Consider the following 21,397-nt stretch of genomic DNA (forward strand, 5'->3'; position numbering starts at 1 on the left):
GACGTGGGGGGTGGGGTGGGGAGGGTGTCCCCGGGCTGGCGAGGCGCTGGGCCCCAGGACCGTGTGCTCGGCCTCTCTTCCGCCTGAACCCTCAGAGGCTCTTTGCCAGAGACAGTAAGGCGTGGTCTGCTCTGGAGCCTGACACCGCGGGTCCCGCTGTGCCTGAGGCACACGTGTGTCAGTCACTGGGGGCCTCAGTGCACCTGTGTGACTGCCTGAGGGGGGTGAGACCCCCCTTCTGGGCCTGCTCCCCAATGCAGGTGCATCTGGTTCCATTTGGAGCCCATTTGAAGCCAGTGGGTGGGTGAGCGGCCAGGCTGCACTGAGACCATAGGCCCTTCCCAGAAGCTCGTGGCGCATGGCGATGTGGGCAGGATGTGGAGGAGAGGGTGGGGCGTGGTGTAGGAAGGGGCAAGCAGGTTCCATCAGGGGTCTGCCCTGAACGATTGGCACTAACTGCCCGAAGGGCTGTGTTGAGAAGGATTCCAAGGTGTGAGCTTGGTGGGGAGAGTGTGGTGATTGATTTGTGATGTCTGTCCTGGGCAAGGAGGGATGCAGGGGTGGGAAGGGGTCCGCTCCCTACCCCTGTGCAGTGGAAACAGCGTGAGGGGCCCGTGTTTGATCCTGGTGAGCAGCTGCCCCTCTCTGGGGCCAGCCTCCTGAGCCCCAGGGAGGGGTAAGGACGAGCTGCAGAGTGGGATAGGGAGGGGCCGCAGGGTAGAGTGAGGACGAGCAGCAGAGTGGGGTAAGAACAGTCTGCAGGGTGGGGTAGGGAGGAGCCGCAGGGTGGGGTAAGGAGGTTGCCCTTCCAACATGACGGGGGACCAACGGAGAGGGCGGAGTGAGAGCACTTTGCGAAGAATAAGCAGCGATTCAAGCCCAGGCTGGGTCCCCCATTGTCGCCCAACCACCCAGGGACCCAAGATGACCTGATGATGGTCCCATCCGCCCTCTCTGCCTTCTCTGCCCCCTGGGACCAGACTGCTCTCTGGTGGAGTGAGAGGCGCACCTGACGCGGGGCCCTTCCTACCTCCGCCAAGGTGTCAACAGAGTGGCCGTCCCGAGACCCCAGGAAAACCCCCCCAACTTCACATTCTGGGACTTCACGTTGAACGAGGAAAGGACAGGAGATCTCTCGCCGTGATTCTTACTCTCCGTTAAAGGTAGCAAAATTGCTTTATAGGCTCCAAAACCTGACGAGACCGTAAGTTTAATATGCATGATTATCCAAATCTGTGCCGGCACCTGATTTGCATCCTGGGGGGCCTGGAGGAGCGTGGGGAGCGTGAGGGTGGGGGGCTGTGTGTCTCTCGGCCCCTGTGCCTTCCCTGCTGGCCTCTCTGTCCCCCTGCCCTCAGCCCAGCGGGCCTCTCACGTGCAGGGGCTTCATGGACCCCCAGCACCCCCTCACGCACACACAGCTTTCCCTGAGAGTCCCCGGGGGCCACCATGTCTCTGAGCGGCCGTGTCTGCCGTCTGCATCATAGGCTTTCCTGGGGCGCTGCGGGCAGTGTGGCCGAGAGCCCCTCGTGGATGTCCCCGGCTGCCCCCTGGGCACCTCCGGGCATCGCTTCCCAGGGTCTCTGCCCCTGGCTGCGAAGCGGGCCCTGCCACCTGCTCCTCCCGCCCTGGGCCCTCGCCCAGCCCCGGGCTGCAGGCTTGCTGGCACCGGGAGGGCAGCTCCGTGTCCCGGAGAAGGGGGTCTGCACGGTGGCCACAGGGCGAGCCCAGCCGGGGAGCGGGCATCTAGCTCCCGCAGAGGCTGAGCAGCTTGTCGGGGCCGCGTACACAGTAGGCGCCGAGCTTTGCGGGCCAGGGCTCCTGCTCGGCGTGCCGACCATGGACACGGAACGGGGCTCGTGGCCCCATTTACCGACCTCCCCGTGGAGCGGCCGGCCCTGTGCAGAGCCCCTCTCTACACACACCATCGCATTTACAGTCACCGCGCTTCACGCCGTGTAGATTGTAAGCGCCAGCGGGGATCCCCCCCCCCCCCCCCCCGATGACCAGGAGGGGGGGCATCCTGACCCTGGTGCTTTGCTGCCTCTGCTGACACCAGACCCTTCCCTTGAGGGTCTTCATGGTGAAAGAGGCGTGAGCACGTGGTGGGTGACGCGTGCCAGGAGAGAGGTTTGCACCAGGAACAGAGTGGCACAGACAGGAAGTCACGGAGGCCCAGGGAAGGTCACAGAGGGTGGCCCTGAGCCCCGTGGGGATACCAGACGCTGTGTGGCACCTGGGAAGAAGCCAGCACAGGGCGTGGGTCGGCGGCCTGGAGGGGGAGTGGGGGGCTTTCAGGCAGGTGGGGTGACTCCAGATGTCGGGTCCATTCGGCCCCACGCGGGGGGCAGTACTTGGTGGGGTGGAGCCGGCCTCCTGCCACCAACCCTGCTCAGGGGGTCAGTCTGGGCAGGTGTGGGGTGTGACCCCCAGGGGCTCCTCTCCTGGGGTCATAGGGTCAGCAGGTGCACTGGGCTCCCCAGCCTGGCCAGGCCCCCCTGAGGGCCGGGGGTTTGCCTGCAGGAGGCCACACGTGTTCCTATACCTACACCTGCTCAGACCCGGGAGTGGGGGACCTGGGGTTCAGAGAGGGAAGTGATGTGCCCCGAGAAACACAGCCAGTGGAGAGGCTGACTGACCCCGGGCTTCTGGTCTGAGCCTTCCGGTCCCTCCCTCACTTACTGGCTCCCCAGCCTCCCTTCTCCTCCTCACCTGCCTCCCTGCCCTCCTCCTTCTCCTCACCTGCCTCCCTGCCCTCCTCCTCCTCACCTGCCTCCCTCCTCCTCCTCACCTGCCTCCCTGCCCTCCTCCTTCTCCTCACCTGCCTCCCTGCCCTCCTCCTCACCTGCCTCCCTGCCCTCCTCCTCCTCACCTGCCTCCCTCCTCCTCCTCACCTGCCTCCCTGCCCTCCTCCTTCTCCTCACCTGCCTCCCTGCCCTCCTCCTTCTCCTCACCTGCCTCCCTGCCCTCCTCCTTCTCCTCACCTGCCTCCCTGCCCTCCTCCTCCTCCTCACCTGCCTCCCTGCCCTCCTCCTTCTCCTCACCTGCCTCCCTGCCCTCCTCCTCACCTGCCTCCCTGCCCTCCTCCTCCTCACCTGCCTCTCTCCTCCTCCTCACCTGCCTCCCTGCCCTCCTCCTTCTCCTCACCTGCCTCCCTGCCCTCCTCCTTCTCCTCACCTGCCTCCCTGCCCTCCTCCTTCTCCTCATCTGCCTCCCTGCCCTCCTCCTCCTCACCTGCCTGGGACTCACCCACACACGTACTTTTCAGTGTTTCCCTCCCACATCCCCCTGCTCTCAGGCCAGGCTTTGTTCTGGAGAGAACTGAAGTGGGCTGCCCCACACCCCCAGGGCCGCCCGCAGGGTCCTGGTCCTGGGGAAGCCTCTATGGGTGGGAGGGGTGGGGGCGGAGGGGGGACAGTGCCTGCAGAAATTTGGAGTTTGGGGGGCCCCGCGCTGGAGTCACAGACGTGTGCACTGGATCCCGACTCCATCCAGTACCGGCTGTGTGACCTGAGACTTAACTTCCCTGAGTATCAGTTTCCTTGTTCAGCGGGGGTAATAGTCACAGCCCCCTCGGTGGGTCCCAGACGGCTACATTTTGGAATCACCCGGATCTTTCCGGTGCTGACGCTTCCAGCTCCTTCCAGCTCCTGCCCTGTTTATGGGTTGGGGTGCAACCCCGGGTGTCAGGGTTTTTAGAAGCCCCGCCCCCGACACGAACGTCAGCTGCCGGCGCAGGTGTGCGGGGTTGAGGGCGGTAACGCGGGCCCCGGGGAGGACCCAGCCAGGGGAGGGGATTATTTTTTCATTCTTCCCCCTGCCTCTCATTCTGCTTGGCGTGGGGTCTGGAGGGAGAGGAAGCGTTTGCCCCGAGGCCTGATCCTGAGGTGTCTGTCCACGGCCGCCGTTACTAGACAAGTCCCTCCAGGGTGACTTAGCCCGGTGTCCCCGTGAGTCTCCTCCTGGTGGCTTTGGGGATGGGACGCTGGTCCCCACACGGCCTGCGGCGTACCTGGTCTGGCACCGGGCAGGGCGTCAGGGGGACACAGTGGGGGCGGGGCTCGGGCGGTGTGAGGCTCTACGGGCCCGAGGGAGCGCGGACCCTCAGCCGTCCCTCAGCCCCGGGACGTTGTGTCCGCTGCTTCGGGAGTAAGAGGGGGCCTGCAGCCAGCCCGGGCTCTCGTCCCTCAGACAGCTCCTCACTCAGCTTCCCTCGAGTGACAAACACTGGGTTTAGCACTGGGGCCCCTGAGGGGGCAGTCGGGGTTCCCTGCCTCGGGCGGCTCCTCCGTGATGTCACCCACCACGTCCCCGCCTTCTCGCCTGGCCACAAACCCTACTTGGCAAATGCCTTTGATCTGTTTCGCCCCCCCCCCCCCCCCAACAGCGGGGCTTTTAATAGCAAGGCCTTTTGGGTCTCTAACCAATCGGTCACCAAATCCTATCCAAAGTGCACTCAGTATGGACGCTTTCATAAAATATACCACCTTTAAGCCAGTGTAAACCCGTGGAATTTGCACACTTCTTTCGCAGCATCTCTCCAAACTTTACGATATTGAAATCGCCACCCAGTGACCTTTTGGGAAATACTAGATAAATTACAAGAGACCAAGAGGCCGACCAAACAGGGAAACACAGTTTCCAGTGCTGTTCCCTCCGACTGTCAGGCTGACTCCCGGGGCGCCTCCCGCAGGAGCAGCCGGCGGTCTGAGGGGCAGGTCTGGACGTGGCCGTCCGCACGGCATGCTGTCTGCTCTCCGCCACCCAAACACTCCCGCTGGTGGCCGGGACCGCGGAGGAAAGGCTCAGATGCGCGGCTGTGGGTCTGCCCCAGGCACTTTGCCAGGTGACAGCGGAGCCTGGCTGAGCACAGTGACCCTCCCGCGGAGCTGTGGGGTCTGGGCCAGCCCGTGGCCGCCCGCGCGTGGGCCACCCTCTTTGTGCGCAGGTCGGGTGCTGGGCACCGTCCTCCCTCCCAGTGGGTGGTGGCGGGGACGCACAGCAGGTGTAATGCCCGGTTCCTACCTCGCGTAGGGACACGGGACGTGGAAGGGAAAAGGTGTGCAATCACAGCTGAGGGCCCCCAAGGGGTCTCCTTTCGGTCGTGGGGGCCGCTCCTGTTCCGGCGCCGGCTCGCGGAGCCTGGGAACAGGGTGGGCGGGTGCGCACGTCACCACCCGGCCTCCGGAGGGCGCCGATCGCGGTTCCCTATGTGGCAGTAGCCGCGTGCTGGCAGGCTCATCTCGGGGACAAGTGGACTCGGCAGCCAGCGCACCTGCTCGGCCACTGCCTTCTGTGACCTGCGCCTGTCTCAGCCGAGGGGCCGCTGGGCCTTGCTGCCGTTTTCCCCGCAGGGGTACCACCTCGCTGGCCCCTTGGCTGTGGCCGGAGACCGCGCCGCGGTCACGCACATGGAGGGCGGGGGAGGGGGGCTGAGAGTGCTCCTGTCTGTCCTCTCTCGGGCTGCCAGGGTGCTCGCTCGCTTCGTAATTGGAAAATTAATTCCATGAACATTAATGGAGTTTTTCTCACACACCGGGCGCTGTGCTAAGTGCTGGAGGCCGGGGTGAAACCGAACGATGAGAAGAGTTCTGGTTCCTGCACTCGAAGAGCTCACGGCCTGCTCCGCGGTCCTTAATGTGCTCAGATGGGCTCCCCGGGAGGAGGCGGACAAGAGGAGGCCTCTCGGGAGGGTCGGGCGGCGGGGGCAGCGAGCCCACAGCTGGGTCTTGAAGGCCGGGAGGGGAAGGTCCGTGGCCCGAGCGAGGTGAGCAGGGGTCACGTCATGCAGGTGCCGTGCTCAGGGGATCCAGCTTTCTCCCGGAGGCCCCGGGGAGCCATGGAGGGATTTGGGCCGAGGGGCGGCACGTGAGTGTTTGCTATGAACAACGTGGAGCGTATGTGGTTCACAGAAGGAGCGCAGGGGTCTCTGGAGCTGGATTCCAGATCTAGACCCAGCAGCTCGGGGACCTTGGCCAAGTCCTGGCTAGTAAGACCGGCCAGCTCCAGCGAGGACATTCTCCAGAGCCGTGACCCTTTGTTCCGTACGTGTCCATCCACCTCTGGCCACCTGGCCCATGTCTCCCGGCTGTCCCACACACTCCCAGCTGGTGGCAGCTGGACGGAGCCGGGTGACTTCCCCCAACCCCGTGGCTCACGTCACCTGGCCCCTTACGGTTCCGCAGGGATGCTCCCCACACTCACAGCCCAGGGCCCAGCTGGGCTCTGCAGGGAGACATTTGGTTCCCCTGGGCCCCCCGGCCCCCGGCCCCAGTGACACAACAGTGGACTGGGAGGGGCTGCCCGGAAGCTAGGGACACCTCGGAGTGACCTCGGTGCCTCTGGAGAGCCATCCTGCTCCTCCACGTCGACCTGGTTAAGGCTTGTCACCGTCGGCACTGGGTGCCGGGCCCCAGCCTCCGGTCCTCCTGCCCGGCGCCGAGCACCGTGCAGGGAGGACGGCTGTGGGGGAGGACGGGCTCTCCTCCACGAGCATCATCCCTCTGCTGTTTGTTAGCCTTGGCACTGGCCCCAGAGCTTCCCCAGGGCAAGGAGCCGGGTGGGGGCTGCTTGGGGTCTCTGCTCACAGGTTATGCTTAGCGGCTGAGAGGATGGGTTCGGAACAAGTGAGTATCTGTTTACTCAGTGAGATGAGGAAAGTAAAGGTTGCTCGGGACGCCCGCCCCCACCCCACCCTCCTGTCCCTGGACCCCCACCCCACCCGCTGACCCAGGACCCGCCCACCCCGCCTGCTGCCCCAGGACCCTCCAACCCCCATCCCTGGACCTCCCACCCCACCCCTCTGCCCCAGGACCCCCCCACCCCCCTGTCCCTGGGCCCCCACCCCACCCGCTGACCCAGGACCCCCCCACCCCACCCCTCTGCCCCAGGACCCCCCCACCCCCATCCCTGGACCCCCCACCCCACCCCTCTGCCCCAGGGTCCCCCACCCCCCTGTCCCTGGGCCCCCACCCCACCCGCTGCCCCAGGACCCCCCAACCCCTGTCCCTGGACCCCCACCCCACCCCTCTGCCCCAGGACCCCCCCACCCCACCCCGGCCCAACCATAAGTGCACTTTACCACCTGGATGCTCAGACCTGTGATGGGGTAGTTCAGCTTGATTCTGCCTCCTTGGGAATTTGGCATGATATTTCATTCATTCACTCATTCATTCATTCATTCACTCATCAAGTACTTGAGTACCTACTCCTACGTGCCAGGCCCTGTGTGAGGTAATGGGACAGAGAGACAAATGGGACACAGACCCTGCACAGAAGAGTCTAGGGTCTGGGGTGACCGCCCATGGGAGCCCCGGGGCTGTGGAGCCTGGGGAGCTTGTTCAGACCAGGAACCCTGAGCTGACGATCGTCACCTCTGTTCTTGGGACACAGGGAAATGGACACAGCGCAGGGGGGAGGCCACGTGGGTACGGAGAGCAAGGCGGGGCCGGGGAGGGGCACGTGGCAGGGAGGAGGCGGCAAGTGCTCCAAGACTGCCCCACTCAGCACCCCAGACCCCGCTGTGGCTCATAGCCGTGGCCACCCAGAACCCACAGAAGGACAGGCCCACGTGGTGGCTCAGCCCCGCCTGGCAAGTCAGCCATAGACTGCTCACTTCCTGCTTGGTGCCTCAGTTTCCCATCTGTAAAATGAGGCCCCTGGAGGGGGATCTTGGCGATCAGCTCGGGACTAACATCCTGGGTCCGGCGCAGGGCGCGGTAGACACGGGGCAGGGGGTCCTCGAGCGGACGGCACCGTGTCCCCGTCCCCATGTGAGCGACACCTCGAAGGGGCTGTGGGAGGCCTGCCGTCTCCTCGCTCTCCCAGCCCAACACCGGAGGCAGGGGTCTGGCCTCTACGTTTGCCTGTTTTTCTGGTGTGGACATATTCTTCTCCGAGTTTCTCGTTTTGCTTTTTCTTTCTGTCAGTGAGAGATGCTCAAGGTACAGGATGAGTCTGTGCGGCAGACGTGACTGCTCCCGGGCAGACCTGCCTCCAAGCGCCCGCACACGCTGTTCTGCCTGCCTGGTGGCCGGCTGCCCGCCCGCTGAAGCCCGGGGGTCACGTTCCCAAGGGTCCCACGCAGGTCACACTCACAGGCTTGTACAGAAAACAACGTTGGGAGATTTGGGGCCCCTGCCTGTGTGACCTCGGGGAATTGTGCAAATATCCCAAGCCTCAGTTTTCCCATCTCTGAGATGGGAGTGGCTCTCCCTGCCTCCCCGAAATCAAATAGGAAACCTGGCCAAAAAATGCTTTGTAAGCAGGAGAACCCTAAGCAGATACCCAGGACGCAAGTACTCGGTGGCATTCTGATACTCGGTCCTCTCCAGAGTTACAGCCTCCTGGGTGCTGAGAAATTCAAGTCACCGAGGGCTCAGGCAGGCGTGAGATTGTCCGTAACAGATGGGGTCACCCGAAAGGGAGGCCGGGTAATCGAGGTTAATGCAGGTGCCGTGACACTGCCTCGCCGAAAACTGTGTCCGCTGATGATGCGGTGATCCAGACACGAGGCCTGTGCGGAGCCTGAGCAGGGGCCCTGGCCGAGGTCTGCGAATCCCAGCCCCCCCCTCTGTGTGGTGGGTGTGGAGGCTGGGAGGCGTGGGCCGGAGGGGCAGGGCCGGCCCCCACGTCTCTCAGACCCTGTGGCGGTGGATCGCACGATTCACTGTCTACACAGGGAAACTTTGGTATCACGTTAATTGTTACTGTTCCTGTTGATGGCGGCGGGTGACGGGCGCACACCGGCCCCCGGCCCCGGGGTGCACGCTCACCCCTCGCACAGACCGTAAACGCCGGGGCCTGGGAGCAGAGTGTTTCCACGTGCACTCTCTGGTCTTCTCACGGGAAGTCTGGAAGGAAGAGAGGACTCTTCCTCTGCCTGGTGGGTGTTAAGGACAGTGACGGAACCGGACGGACGGCGTGGCCTGGCTTCCCGGGGGCCGGCCCCACGCGGAGGCGTCCGCTGGCTGGAGTCGGGGGCTCAGTGCCTGCGGAGACAATGAGCCGGCAGCCGTGGCTTCAGGTGAGTGGCGGCCAAGGGGCCACGGCCACGGGCAGCACGGAATCAGAAGGCTCTCCGCTTACCTCGTGATCTCAGCAAACTGCAATCACCCCGAGCCTCCTGTGTCCTCATTTGTCAAGTGGGGACCACAGTTGTGCTGAGGCTCGAGTGACGCCTGTGTGACAACGGTAGCCGCAGGCCTGACGCGTGCATCCTTGTAGAGTTTGAATCTGGGGTCAGTCCCTGGAAGAGCGCCCTGCGGGGACCGCGGGGTCCCCCCGCAGCAGCTCTGATGCGAACCCGCTGGGGCGGGTGAGCGCCTGCCCGAGGTCCGGGCTGCAAGTCCCTGCAGGAAGGAAGCGGATGCGATAAGGACCTAGGGGGGCGGAGACCCCCGGCTCCCCGAGGTGTGGCAGGCCGTCTGGGCGGCGGGACCCTGGCTCTGCACACACGGGCGGGAGGCTCTGGGCTGAGGGTTCCTCCGACCACGTTGGTGCCAGAGAGAGGGGGCAGGAGGACGCGGGAAAGTCGGTGGGTGCCGCCTCCGTCCGCGCCGGCCTGCACACACAATCGCTGGGACTCACGCAGCCCAGCCGGTCCCTGCACGGCCATCCCTCCACGTCCGTGCGGCGTCCCGCGCGCAGGAAGAAGAACCCAGAAGAGGGGTCTCTATGTTGGGGACTAGAGCTTGTTTTAGTCCCCTCGGCCACCGTATGGTGCAGAACTTTACTTATTTTCCAGAAGTTATTTCTCTGATTTGCCCCGAAACAGCCTCGGCAGGAACACCTGCTCCCCAGACGGGGTCGGTCCCCGCGGACGGATGGCAGTGAGTCACACAGGGTCCCGCCCGACAGGCGGGTGGGGCAAACACTGGCCCAGCTTCTGGAGACTTAGGGCCAGGTTAGCGCTTTCTGCTACGGCTGTGTGGCCTTGGGCGGGACAGAGTCCCTCTCTGGGCCTCACTTTCCTGGCCTGGAGTGGGGCGGGGGGCAGCTCGCCTAGAAGGCCCCTCCAGCTGAGTCCCAGCATCTGGCCGAGGACCTGCTGCCTTCGTGCCCCGGGGGGACGTGGCCGTGGAGGTGCCCTCAGCGTCCTGCTCCCGGCTGCCTGGGTGCTCAGGGGGCGCACGGACAGGCTCTTCCTTAGCTGGGAGGCTCCAGAACGGCCTTCAGGCAGCCCGCGGAGCCTGCGGGCGGTTGTTTTTCTCACCGTATGGGATTCCTGGGCGTCTTAAAATTTTCATTCGGCCCAGACATTGCTAGGCTCGGGATGGTTCTGCCCCGTGTGGGGGCGGAGATGGTTCGCCTCCGGGCACCAGGCTGGCAGTGGGGTTCCCGGATGGGGCTGGAAGGGGATGGGGGCCTCTGGTGTAGGCAGAGGCAAGATCGCAGGGCAGAGGAGGGACGAGATGACAGGGAGGTGAGGCTGAGGTGAGGGGCACAGGCAGGTCCGTAGGCCTCACTTGGCATTTTTGAAACCAAAGCCCGCTCCCGTGCCTGCCGGGAGACGCGGCCCGTCCACCGGAGGTGAACTGACTGGTTGGTTCATTGCAACTGGCTGCCAGAGCCGCTGTGGAGGGGCCACGAGTCTGGCCCGCTACCTGGGTGGACGGGAGGCGACAGGCCCGGCCCGGGCACGCTCGGTTCGAGCTGGGAGCCCAGCACGCACGCAGCTTCCTGCAGGGCAAGGTGCTTGCTTGCTGTTTTATTGGTTTGGGGCCAGACAGGTTTTAATAAGAGCAAATAAAACGACTTCAAAGCCAGCCACACAGAATGCACAGTTATTTGTTTCACACATTCTGGAACACGTAAGAAGAGAGGGGCTCCTGCTGGCCAGAAGAAACACGGGGACCACGGCCTTGGTGGGGGTGCCGTGGCCGTCTGCAGGGGAAGCCCTTGCGGTGACAGGGACGGGAGACAGAGTGGGGCTCTGCCGCACGCCGGCGCGGAAGGGTCAGGTGGCTGTCTGTAACTCAGGGCCCGGGGCTGCCGGGACCAACCGGGCACATGTGCCCCTCCCGACAGGCCTTCCCAAGACGCCCCTGGTGGCGGGTGAGCACCTGTCAACGCGGGAGGAGGCTGTCACGGCCCGGAGCGCTCGCCTCCTCACGGGCAGCGGGGAAGGAAGGGTAGCGAGGGGCACAGTGTTTATGGGAGAAGGAGGCAGAGCCGCCGGGTGAGAAAGCGGGAGGTGGTGTCCAGGATGGGGTGTCCAGGGAGGCCCCAGCACCCAGGTTCTGAGCTCGACACAGGCTGGTGTTTGATGGGGGCTGAGCCGGCCTCTTGGGCCTCTGTGTCCTCACACAGAGCGAAGTGTGGCGACTAGCTGATCTCCCAGGATGCCTCCAGGCGCGGCGTTCTGTGTTACAAGTGTGTGTCTAGGGGAGGGTGTTGAGAGTGAGGACTTTTGGCACGGGCGTCTGCGACGCCACCGTCAGAGCAAGGCTTCACCCAAGGACAGCACTCCAGAAGGCCGAATCCAGGTCTCTGAAACAATCGGAGCCTTCCAAAGTAGAGATGGGCGGCCTTGATAGGGAGTGAGTTCCCTGTCCCTGGAGGTAGTCAAGCCGACTGAATGACCACGCGCTGGGACTCTTACAGAGAGGCCTGGGCTATTTAACTAGATGGCTTTTAAGTTTCCTTTTCACTCTTAGGTTCTGGGCCTCCCCTCCAGGGGCCTCCACCTGTTCTGTGCAGGTGCCCACTTGGCAGTGTCTCCTGCAGGCTGTGATGGTGGCCCCGGCTTTCCGGAATGTTCTTGTGCGCCTGGCGCAGCAGCTCTCATCCCTGGCTGCACATCAGAATCACCAAAATATTCAAAGTTTAACATGTCAGTGTCCAGGCCTCACCAGCAGACACTCTGATTTAATTGTTCTGGAGTGAGTCCAGGGCCCCTCGGGCCTAGATGGGTAGGGACTGTGGTGCCTGGCGGGTGAGCTTTCCCCCACCCCCTACTGCCTGATGGGGGGTGGGGGACAGAAGCCCCGGGTTTCACTCTGCCTTGCTGGAGGGCTCCAGTCTGAGCCGTCTGGGCCCCTCCACACCCAGCCCCCCAGCAAACATCGGTGAGGTGCCGACTGTGTGTCTGGAAGAGTCGGGCCGTCCTCGGAGCGGTTGGAAAGACCCCGTCGTGCGCGTTTCCACCGGCCATGTGGCAAGCACGTAATATAAAATTTGATTGAATTGCACGGAATCTTTGCCAATGTTGTAAGTGGGGCAGGGAAATAAATTACAGACAAGCGGGCGGGAGAGAATTCATGATATGCCAGTTCCCCTGTGCTCAGACCTTGTAAAGGAAAGTATCTCCTTAATTGGAATTATGTTTGTGGCCTTGGGGGGTGACCCGTCTGACTTGATATTTTGGTGCCATAGTCTCCCAAGTGACCTTTTTCCCTTCCTTGGGGCGTCAGGCAGCGGGAGAGCCAGGGCCCGGGGTGGGTCATTTCCTCCTAATTGGTGTCTTGGCCGTCACGCCGGCTTCGCTGAGCATCACACGGCCCCCTCTGCTCAGCCCCGAGTGTCCTTGTTGTCAACCGCGTGGTGTCCCTTACACGCCAGGTTCCATCCCCTTCTGGGAATGACAAGGCTGAGGCCACGGAGAAACGCTCCAGGCCAACTTGACTCGGTGGGTTTTATTCGCGGACGGCTGGCTTCCCTCACTGGCCACGTCCCCGCCTGCCCGCCCCACACCAGGTGGGGCCCGGCTGCACTTGCTGGGCTGGTGCAGACCCCCCGCCTGACCTGAGGCTGCTGGGGTCTGTTGTGCCAGAAGGTGACCGAGGCTCAGCGGTGACGTGGCTGGGGCCCTGTCAGGGCAGGTGACACGGGGCTAACCCCCGCGGGAAGGCCTGGAAGGCGCCTTCTCATCCCTGCCGTCCTCCAGTCCCAGCGCTCCCGGGGGGGAGCCAGCACAGACCTTTGGTTCCTGCTTCCCACGCTGGAATCCAGCCGCCTCCTCCTCCTCCTCCTCCTCCTCCTCCTCCTCCTCCTCCCCCTCGCTCAGGGCTGCTGGGCAAGCGTCCCGGGCCCCAGGGGGTCGCTCGGAGTCGCCCCAGCACCTGGCGGTGCAGCGCACAGTCAGCGTCAGCCGCCGCCCTCCCCTGCGCCCTGCTTCCTGTGTCCGGAAAGTCAGGGTGCAAGTGTCTGCTGCCTGACGCACCTCGCCACGTGCGCCCTTCCTTCGAATGCGCCACGTTCGGCTGACACTTGTTGGCCTGCCGCGTGCCCGACCACACCCTCCAGGCGCGGAGGTGGACAGATCGGAAACTCCGCCTCACCTCCCCGGCTGGGGCATCCACCTTGACGGTCGAGCCAGCGCACATCGGTGGGCAAACTGGGCTTCCCAGCGGAGGTGCGGCTGACCTGGCGACACGGGCGGTTCTGGGGCCCAGGAGGGCTGGGGGCCTGCTCGGCGCAGGGATCACCCCGCATGGCATCTGGGTCGTGAACCGAGCAACACCCCAAGATTGAGGACGGGCGAGGAGCCGTCTTCCCGCCCGGCCCCCGTCAGCTGGCCCACAGCATCCCTGCGGCATCTGGGTCCGAGAGGAGGGTGACCTGTGTGGCCTCGGCTCTGTGCTCCCGGGGAATATGTCTCACGCACCCGAGCCGCGGTGGGGGACCCGGAACAGGGAAGCGAGGGAGGCCGCAGGGGCTGAGCCCCCCATCCGGCCCCGGGGTCTGGTCAGACACGCCTCAGCCACCCCAGGACTCCCGGCGCAGGGCCGGCCCCGGGGCCTGCGTCCTCGGCGAGTCGCATCCCCGGGGAGAAGGTGCCGCGGGCACTCCTCGCCCCACGTTGAGGACATCGGCTCAGGGTCACGCCCCTGGTCACGCCCCTCGTTCAGGGCGTGGGCTCAGGGTCACGTCCCCTGGTCACGCCCCACGTTCAGGACGTCGGCTCACGGTCACGTCCCCTGGTCACGCCCCACGTTCAGGGCGTGGGCTCAGGGTCACGCCCCGGTCGCTAGAGGGGCCGCCTGTAGGTGTTTGTCCCGCCCCCCCCCCCCCCCGGCTTCTGCCCGTTTCTGACCGTCCCAGCCCAGCGTCTCCAGGCCCGGCTCGGCTCACCTGCCCCTTCCTCGGCCGGGTGGGATCCGGGCTCAGCAGGCGGGGGCGGCGGGCTGAGTACTCTGCACGGGGCCCGGCCGCGGCCAGGTGCTCAGCACGTGTGCCCAGTGTGACCGGAGGGCACGCATGTTCGGCCCTTTCTGAGCTGCCGGTGCCAGGGGTGCGTCCGGCTTCCGTTGGCGAAGAAGGAGTGTCCCCGTGGCTCCTCTCGCTTCGCCCCATGCGTGCGGGTGCAGGTGAGACCCGGCCTGCAGAGAAGGAGGCCAGAGAGCTTACGCGACAGGTCCAGTGTCCCACGGCCGGGGGACGGCAGAGCCGGGACTTGAATTCTGGTCTTTCGAACTTTCGGAGGCTCGTGAGGACCTTCTCTGTCCGCGGCCTTGTTCTGTCGAGAAGACGGCGCGGGCGACGTTACTGCTGATCGCCGCTCACCGTCCGGTCAGGTACAGAGGTGGGAAAAGGGACGAGGGCAGACGTGCTGGGGGTGCCCCGTGACCCACGTGCTCGGCCGGCGGCCGTCAGGCCCAAAGTGAATCACAACATGGGGGCTCCAGCCGGCGACACAAGCCATCAGCGGACCACATACGTATGAGGGTGCACACGCTGGCACACGCGCTCGCACACTCCGCGCACGCACGGCCGCACGCGCACACCCATGCGTGCACACACACACACACACACACACACACACACACACACTTTGGGGCCGTCAGCTTGCTTGGGGAGGTGCCCGCACACCCTTGTCCTGGTTAAGCTGATATTTGTGCCCCGGGACTCTGTTTTTCTGTCATTTTCAAGTGTCCCAGATGATCAAGGACATTTAGAACTTCAGCGTCTCTGGGAAGATGTGCTGTAATCGTGACGATTCTGGCAGGCGACGAGGCGGCTCGGAAGCCGGGGAACACAGGCCCCCACGCTCCACCCAGCCTTGGGGCAGGCGGTCGGGCGGTCCCGAGGGTCCTCACGGCAGAGACTGGAGGCCAGCAGGGCCCGACTGCGGGGCAGACAGGGTACCGGGGCCCGGCAGGACTCGGAGTCTGGAGGAATCCTGGCTTCTTGAAGCCTGCTCACCCGGTGAGCTGACTTCTCCGAGCCTCAGTTTCCTCCTCCACAAAAGCGGGTTGATGATACTGCCGTGGGTACCGCTGTAGCACAGGCGGGTGTCGTAACGAGGGGTCGCGGGTCTGGGAAGGGCTGGCTGGTGGTTGGGGGTGGCTTGCGGGCATTTGGCACACGTTCCCACTCTGCCCCGAGTCCCTCTGTGGCCCCTGATGGCGGTGGCTGGCCTGTGCAAGGATGGCTGGAGCTAACTCACGTGGTGGGGCAAAGAATAGAAACATCTGGAATCCTGGGGGGCTCAGGTCATGACTCATGGTTCCTGGGTTCGAGCCCCGCGTCGGGCTCTGTGCTGACGGCTCGGAGCCTGGAGTCTGTTTCGGATTCTGTGTCTCCCTCCCTCTCTGCCCCTCCCCTGCTCTGTCTCTGTGTCTCTGTCTCTCTCTGTCTCTGTCTCTCTCTGTCAAGAATAAATAATAAACATTAAAAAAGAAAGAATAGGGGTCCCTGGGTGGCTCAGTCGGTTAAGTGTCCGACTTCGGCTCAGGTCATGATCTCACAGTTCGTGAGTTCGAGCCCCGCGTCGGGCTCCGTGCTGACAGCTCAGAGCCTGGAGCGTGCTTCGGATGCTGTGTCTCCCTCTCTCTCGGCCCCTCCCCTGCTCATGCTTTGTGTCTCTCTGTCTCAAAAATAAATAAAAACAGGGGCGCCTGGGTGGCGCAGTCGGTTAAGCGTCCGACTTCAGCCAGGTCATGATCTCGCGGTCCGTGAGTTCGAGCCCCGCGTCAGGCTCTGGGCTGATGGCTCGGAGCCTGGAGCCTGTTTCGGATTCTGTGTCTCCCTCTCTCTCTGCCCCTCCCCCGTTCATGCTCTGTCTCTCTCTGTCCCAAAAATAAATAAAAAACGTTGAGGGGCGCCTGGGTGGCGCAGTCGGTTAAGCGTCCGACTTCAGCCAGGTCACGATCTTGCGGTCCGTGAGTTCGAGCCCCGCGTCAGGCTCTGGGCTGATGGCTCGGAGCCTGGAGCCTGCTTCCGATTCTGTGTCTCCCTCTCTCTCTGCCCCTCCCCCGTTCATGCTCTGTCTCTCTCTGTCCCAAAAATAAATAAAAAACGTTGAAAAAAAAATTAAAAAAAAAAAGTTGAAAAAAAATTAAAAAAAAATAAATAAAAACATTAAAAAAATTATTAAAAAAGAAAGAAAGAATAATCTGGTGTGTAGATAAAATCTGGGTTAGTTGTGTGACCTTGGAAAAGTCTCTCTTATTCTCTGTTTTTTGTTTTTTGGGCTTTTTTTTAATCAGTAAATGGAGACATTGTGGAATTGTCTGTAGGGTGAGGATGTGAGGTAATTTGTGTAGAAGCCTAGTCCGGGACCTGGCACGCAGTCCGTACTCAGTAAATGTCAGGGAAAAGTAAAAGTTCTGTTTAGTAATTTCAAGAAGCACTTATTAAGCACCTGTTGTGGTCAGAGGTCGGAGGTCACACAGCATGGACACAGTGTCCCTGGTTCTCAGGCTCTCCCCGAGCTTGTGAGCCTCATGCCGTGGTTGTGTACTCTGATGCTTTATATAGCGTGGTCCTGCATTTGCCGTCTTTTTCGCATTAAAAAAGTAAAACATTGAAAAATAATTGGAAATACCGTATATGCAGCTTTGTGGTCTGAGTTTTTCACTTGATGTTGTACCATGAGCTTTTCCTCTTCAAACGTTCTCTGCAGAAGTGGTTTTCGGTGGCTGCCTAGTGGTCTATCACTGGCTATTCCCAAATGTATTTAACCACTCTGATAGTGTTGGGCATTTAGGAATAAATGGCTTAAAAATGGCTCATCTGTTGGGATTTAGTCCCTAAGAATTCTGTGTATGAAGGGTCACTACTGTGTCGTTGAACAGCTCTGAGTTGCAGAGTCGCCCAGCTGATGGGCCCCCCACCCCCCGTGGCCTGTCAGTCCCTGGGGCCCCTCAGCAGGGAGGCGAGTACCCCCACATGCCGTCCGGCTGCCACCTCGCTGGCTGCCGTCGCCGGAAGAACCGTATTAATCTCAGGCTTCGCTGGATGGAGTTCAGGCAGCAAAGAAAAGATGACAATTCAACATTTGACAAGTAGGAAACATATCTAGTCCAGCCATTCTGATGTATTTTCCGGCTGGTAAACATGTCGACGGTTTCCTTTTTGTGGACGCGTGATAGAGAATGCGAGGAAATCTGCAAAGTCGTGAGGGTCCCGCTGCTCCGGGGCTGGGTGAACCCAAGGGGAGGGGGCGGGGGGGAGTCGCCTCTTATGTGAAGGTTCTGAGTTTGAGAACGAAAGGAAGAGGCTCGAAGGAGGAGACCCCTCCCTCCACCTCTTCCTCTAGACGTGATGCAAATAGACTTGGATTCTGATTTTAGTGATTTCTGCCAAAAGAAATAAATTAGAGGGTGAAATGTGCTGCTGACCGCAAACCCTTCCCAGCCAAGGCCCGATGTTCCCCAGATGCCCTCAGACCCCTTGGAGGGAGAAGCGAGGGTCATTTCTGAGTCGAGAGCGCTGCGCGCTGTCCCCGCCGGCCCCTGTAGGCTGGTTTGTCTTCTAACGCAGTCTGAGTTCAGTGCCCGCTCCCTTCAGCCCTCCAGAGGCCCGGCCCGTGGGCTTGGCCGGCGTCTCAGGCACCGGGTCGCGGTTTCGAAGGTAGGACCCTTCCTGAGGGCTGTCCCTGTGCCCCGCGTGCTCCGTGCCCTCCCTGCAGCCGTGGACGCGTGTGTGGGCCCGTGAGTGCGGGCTCCTCTTGGGTACGCCGTGGAGCGTGGAGGCTCAGTGACCGAGCGGGGGACTTCCCGCAGCGGGCGCACGGACCCGCCCGGCGTCCGCCGCTGGAGCTTGTGCGTAAGCCGCGTGGGAAGGCCTGGCGTGCAGGGCACTCCCCGGACACCCTGCGGCCCTGGCGCGGTGTCACTCGTGCAGCGGGCGCTCAAGAAATGAGACGTGGTGGAGACCGTCACGAATGAATGCATGAACTATTTCGTGAGTCCTCCCTTGAGTCTCCAGCGCCAGCTTGTGCCTGGCACAAAGTGGGCCCCCATAGTTGTATCGAGTAAACGAGCGGTGGGTCGACGGGCCCCGGGAGAGGTTCCCTCCGTCAGCCTGCGGGGGTGGGGTGGGAGCGTGGCTTTGGGTGCCTGCTGGCACAGGCCCTCCGCTCGCCCCAGTGCTTCCGTCCTGGACGACACCGTCTGACCCTGCAGACCCGAGCCCCCTGTCTGCCCCTGAAGCTCTCTGGGGCGGTGAGGTCTCCTCCCTCGAGCCCGCTAGGCCGTGGGTTTGGCAGTCCGTCACACCCTGCCTTCGAAATATCTCCATTCCCGTCGAGCCGTTGTTTAGATCTGCTTAAGTGGGTCCGGCCTTCCCTTCCGCCCATTCTTGTCATGGGGACGGCCCAAAGGCCACGGGCAGGGCTCGTCTAGGACCGTTCACAAACTGCTTTACTCTTCCCAGAGGCCCCTAGGCGGGTCCTAATGTCTTCCCCATCAGACGCTTGAGACCACTGAGGCAGAGGTGGGGTAAGAGGCCCGAAGCCACAGAGCCAAGGGGGGCCGTGTCTAGGGCACGTGCTGCCAGCCCTGGGGCTCTCTACGCGCCCTGGGGCTGGGAGACGGGGTGCACAAAGGGGACCCGCCCGCGCCTGCCCCATCCTCCACGGGGACCCTCTCTGCTCCGCACTCAGCCCCTTTCGCCCTCCAGCAGCCCCCCTGCCTCCCTCCCTGCTCTGAGCCTAGTTTGGGGGTGAGAACAGCTGCCGAGACGCTCTGATCCGTCCCAGAGGGAACTCTGCATCATCAGAAACGGAAGGAACCTCGGGGATTGTCTGAGGTTTGTTCTGAGAGAAGAGAGGCCTAAGCTGGCCAGCACCGATGCCCAAACCACACGGCAGCACGAGAAGGAACTGTGCTCACGTGACTTACGAGCGTGGACACACAGTTCCGAGCCACACGGCAGCAAACTGAGCCACGGATGGCAAATGTCTTGCCGGCTCCTCCCAGGAGAGCAGGCGGGACTTCACCCTAGAAAACAGGGGCTGGGGGTAGCTGCTTGGCCCCAGCGGCTCGCGGCCCAGCCCAAAGGGCTCCCTGTGTGCCGTGGCCTGCACTCCCCATCCCCGGAGCCCCCTTCCTGGCTGCCCTAATTCTGTCTCCATTTCTCCTGCAGGATTCCATGTTTTCGCTGGCCCTGAAATGCCTTATCAGCCTGTCTACCATCATCCTCTTGGGCTTGATCGTCGCCTACCACACGCGAGAAGTCCAGGTAGGTGCCGTCCTCTCCCCTCCGCGAGCAGCGCCCGTCCCCACCCCAAAGCCCACCCCGTGCAGCCGCCTGGTGGTGTTGCACACTGTGGCTCTTCCCCTCCCGTCTGGACCCTCAGAGCGAGGGAACTGGGGCTTCAGCAGCTGTGACGCCGTCTTATTTGGGGGTCCCAGAGGCGAATGTGGCTTCACGATTTGGGGGCGGCCCGTTAACGCCAGTGCACTGAGAACCGCTTTCCTTCTCTCGCTGGGCCTTTCAGAACCTTGGCCACCGAATTCCCCAGGGAGGCAGACCTATCTCCCGTCCCCTTGCACACGCACGTACACGCACACACACTCGAACTGCACCGAATCCCTCCGGGACTCTGTATCTCTGAGTGGTGTAGACTTTACCCGCCGCAGACCCTGAAGGCTGGGAGGGGTCATTTTCTAGACGGAATACCGGTCAGATGTGGGGAGGGGCTGCTCGGAAGTGACTGCGCCCCCAGAGAAATGTCGGCTGGGCCTCCGGGCCCAGCTTCCAGCCTGGCCGACAGGGGTCCCATGCGGGCCAGGAAGGGTAGACGGCGAGAGGGTCTGTGGCATCTTCCCAGGACACCGGGGCGCCCGCACTGCCCGGCCCTGCAGGCTGACCGGCCCCGCTGGAGACCCGGGTAGTTCTAAAACCTCCAGATGCTTTTTCTCCCACGTATGCGAGTCTGGAGATAATCCCGGTCCCTGGGCTGGAGGAAGACAGTTCGATTTGCGTCTGGGCCGCAGGCAACACATTGACAAAGACCAGAGCCCGCGGTCAGGGAGACCAGCTGGGTCTCGGCCGGGACCCCTTCCTACAGGGCGTTTTTGTTTGGCTCCGCAACCTTTCTCTGGCTGCTGTGAGGACAGGATGTGCTCTGGGAGCCGGGAAACACCGTGCCAACCTCGTCCCCGTTACGGGGCATTCTGGGCAGGGTGGGCCCGTCTGCCTTCCCGGCAGTGTCTGGGGGCCCCCGGCCGGCCTGGATGGGCAAGCCTTGGCTCCCGGCCACCCTGGCGGGGCTCCAGGCAGCTGAGGACCAGAGGACACGGATCTAGGAGCTGCGACTCTAGTCTCTGGGGGCTGCGGTACTCAGACAGGCGTGTGCCCTCAGGGCATTCAGACACTGCCACCAGCTTCCCTCCTGGAGCCTGAACTGCCCGACCCAGACCACTGTCCCGTCAACCCCAGGCAGGAGCCAGCACCGGCCGGGGGTGGGGTGGGGTGGGGAGTGGTTAGGGACCAAGACAGGGCTGGGGGTCACCGTCTGGGCCCCAAACCAGCCGTGGCGCCCGGGGCTTCCCTCAACCCCACCGAACCCTCACGTCCTCATCTGGAGGGAGCCCCTTGGCGCGTATCGCCCTGATCTGTGCGAGATGTGACCCGGGCCCAAGAGAAAAGGCGGAATCGTGGGAATCGTGACGCTCAGCCACGAGTCCCTCCCTCCCGTACTCTCGTGGTCCTGGTTCCCTCCTGCAGGCCTGTGGCCTCAGCGCCGGCCTGGGGCGGGGACACCACCTCGCCCGGCGCCCTCTGTCCCAGCCCCAGCTCGCGGCCAGGCTTTGCTTCGTCCTGATTATGGGCAGTAGAGGACACTGTCTCCGCCATTAGGGCCTGGCGCTCAGCACTTGCAGAAACCAAGTGAAGCCAGTGTCATCGAGTCCTGGCTCAGACACTTCGGTCTGCACGACCTGGGCCAGTAATAGCGCCTCCAGGCCTCAGTTTCCCCGGGTGAAGTATAGGAGTCACATCCCCCACTTTGGGTCGGGAACAGTGGAGTCCAGGGTGGGCGGTCATGGCACGGGACCCCTCTGCCCCACTCTTCCAGCTGGGCCTCGCCCGTCCGTGTGCCAGCCGGGCCCACGAGGTGGCCCCCTGCTGACCGCCGGCACCGGCAGCCGGCTGGGCTTCCTCCCGCACCCCCGCCAGCCCCGCCTGGCTCTCAGCTGCCCTGGCTGTGCCCGTAGCCTACCTGGCC

General features: G+C 63.2%; 1 protein-coding gene across 5 annotated transcripts in view; it reads left to right on the forward strand.

Annotated features, from left to right (window-relative positions):
- KCNN3 (potassium calcium-activated channel subfamily N member 3) overlaps positions 1-21,397 on the forward strand; it is a 114,571-nt gene that overhangs the window by 18,984 nt on the left and 74,190 nt on the right. For 3 of the 5 annotated variants that reach the window (XM_058702292.1, XM_058702293.1, XM_058702297.1), the window contains one exon: positions 19,312-19,407. In XM_058702292.1, the coding sequence (XP_058558275.1) occupies positions 19,312-19,407 (96 nt within the window). Of the gene's footprint in view, positions 1-13,848; positions 13,989-14,090; positions 14,517-19,311; positions 19,408-21,397 lie in introns of those variants that run through there. The other 2 variants (XM_058702296.1, XM_058702294.1) reach the window with 2 other exon arrangements.

Source organism: Neofelis nebulosa, chromosome 15, assembly GCF_028018385.1.
Source record: "Neofelis nebulosa isolate mNeoNeb1 chromosome 15, mNeoNeb1.pri, whole genome shotgun sequence".
Lineage (NCBI taxonomy): Eukaryota > Metazoa > Chordata > Mammalia > Carnivora > Felidae > Neofelis > Neofelis nebulosa.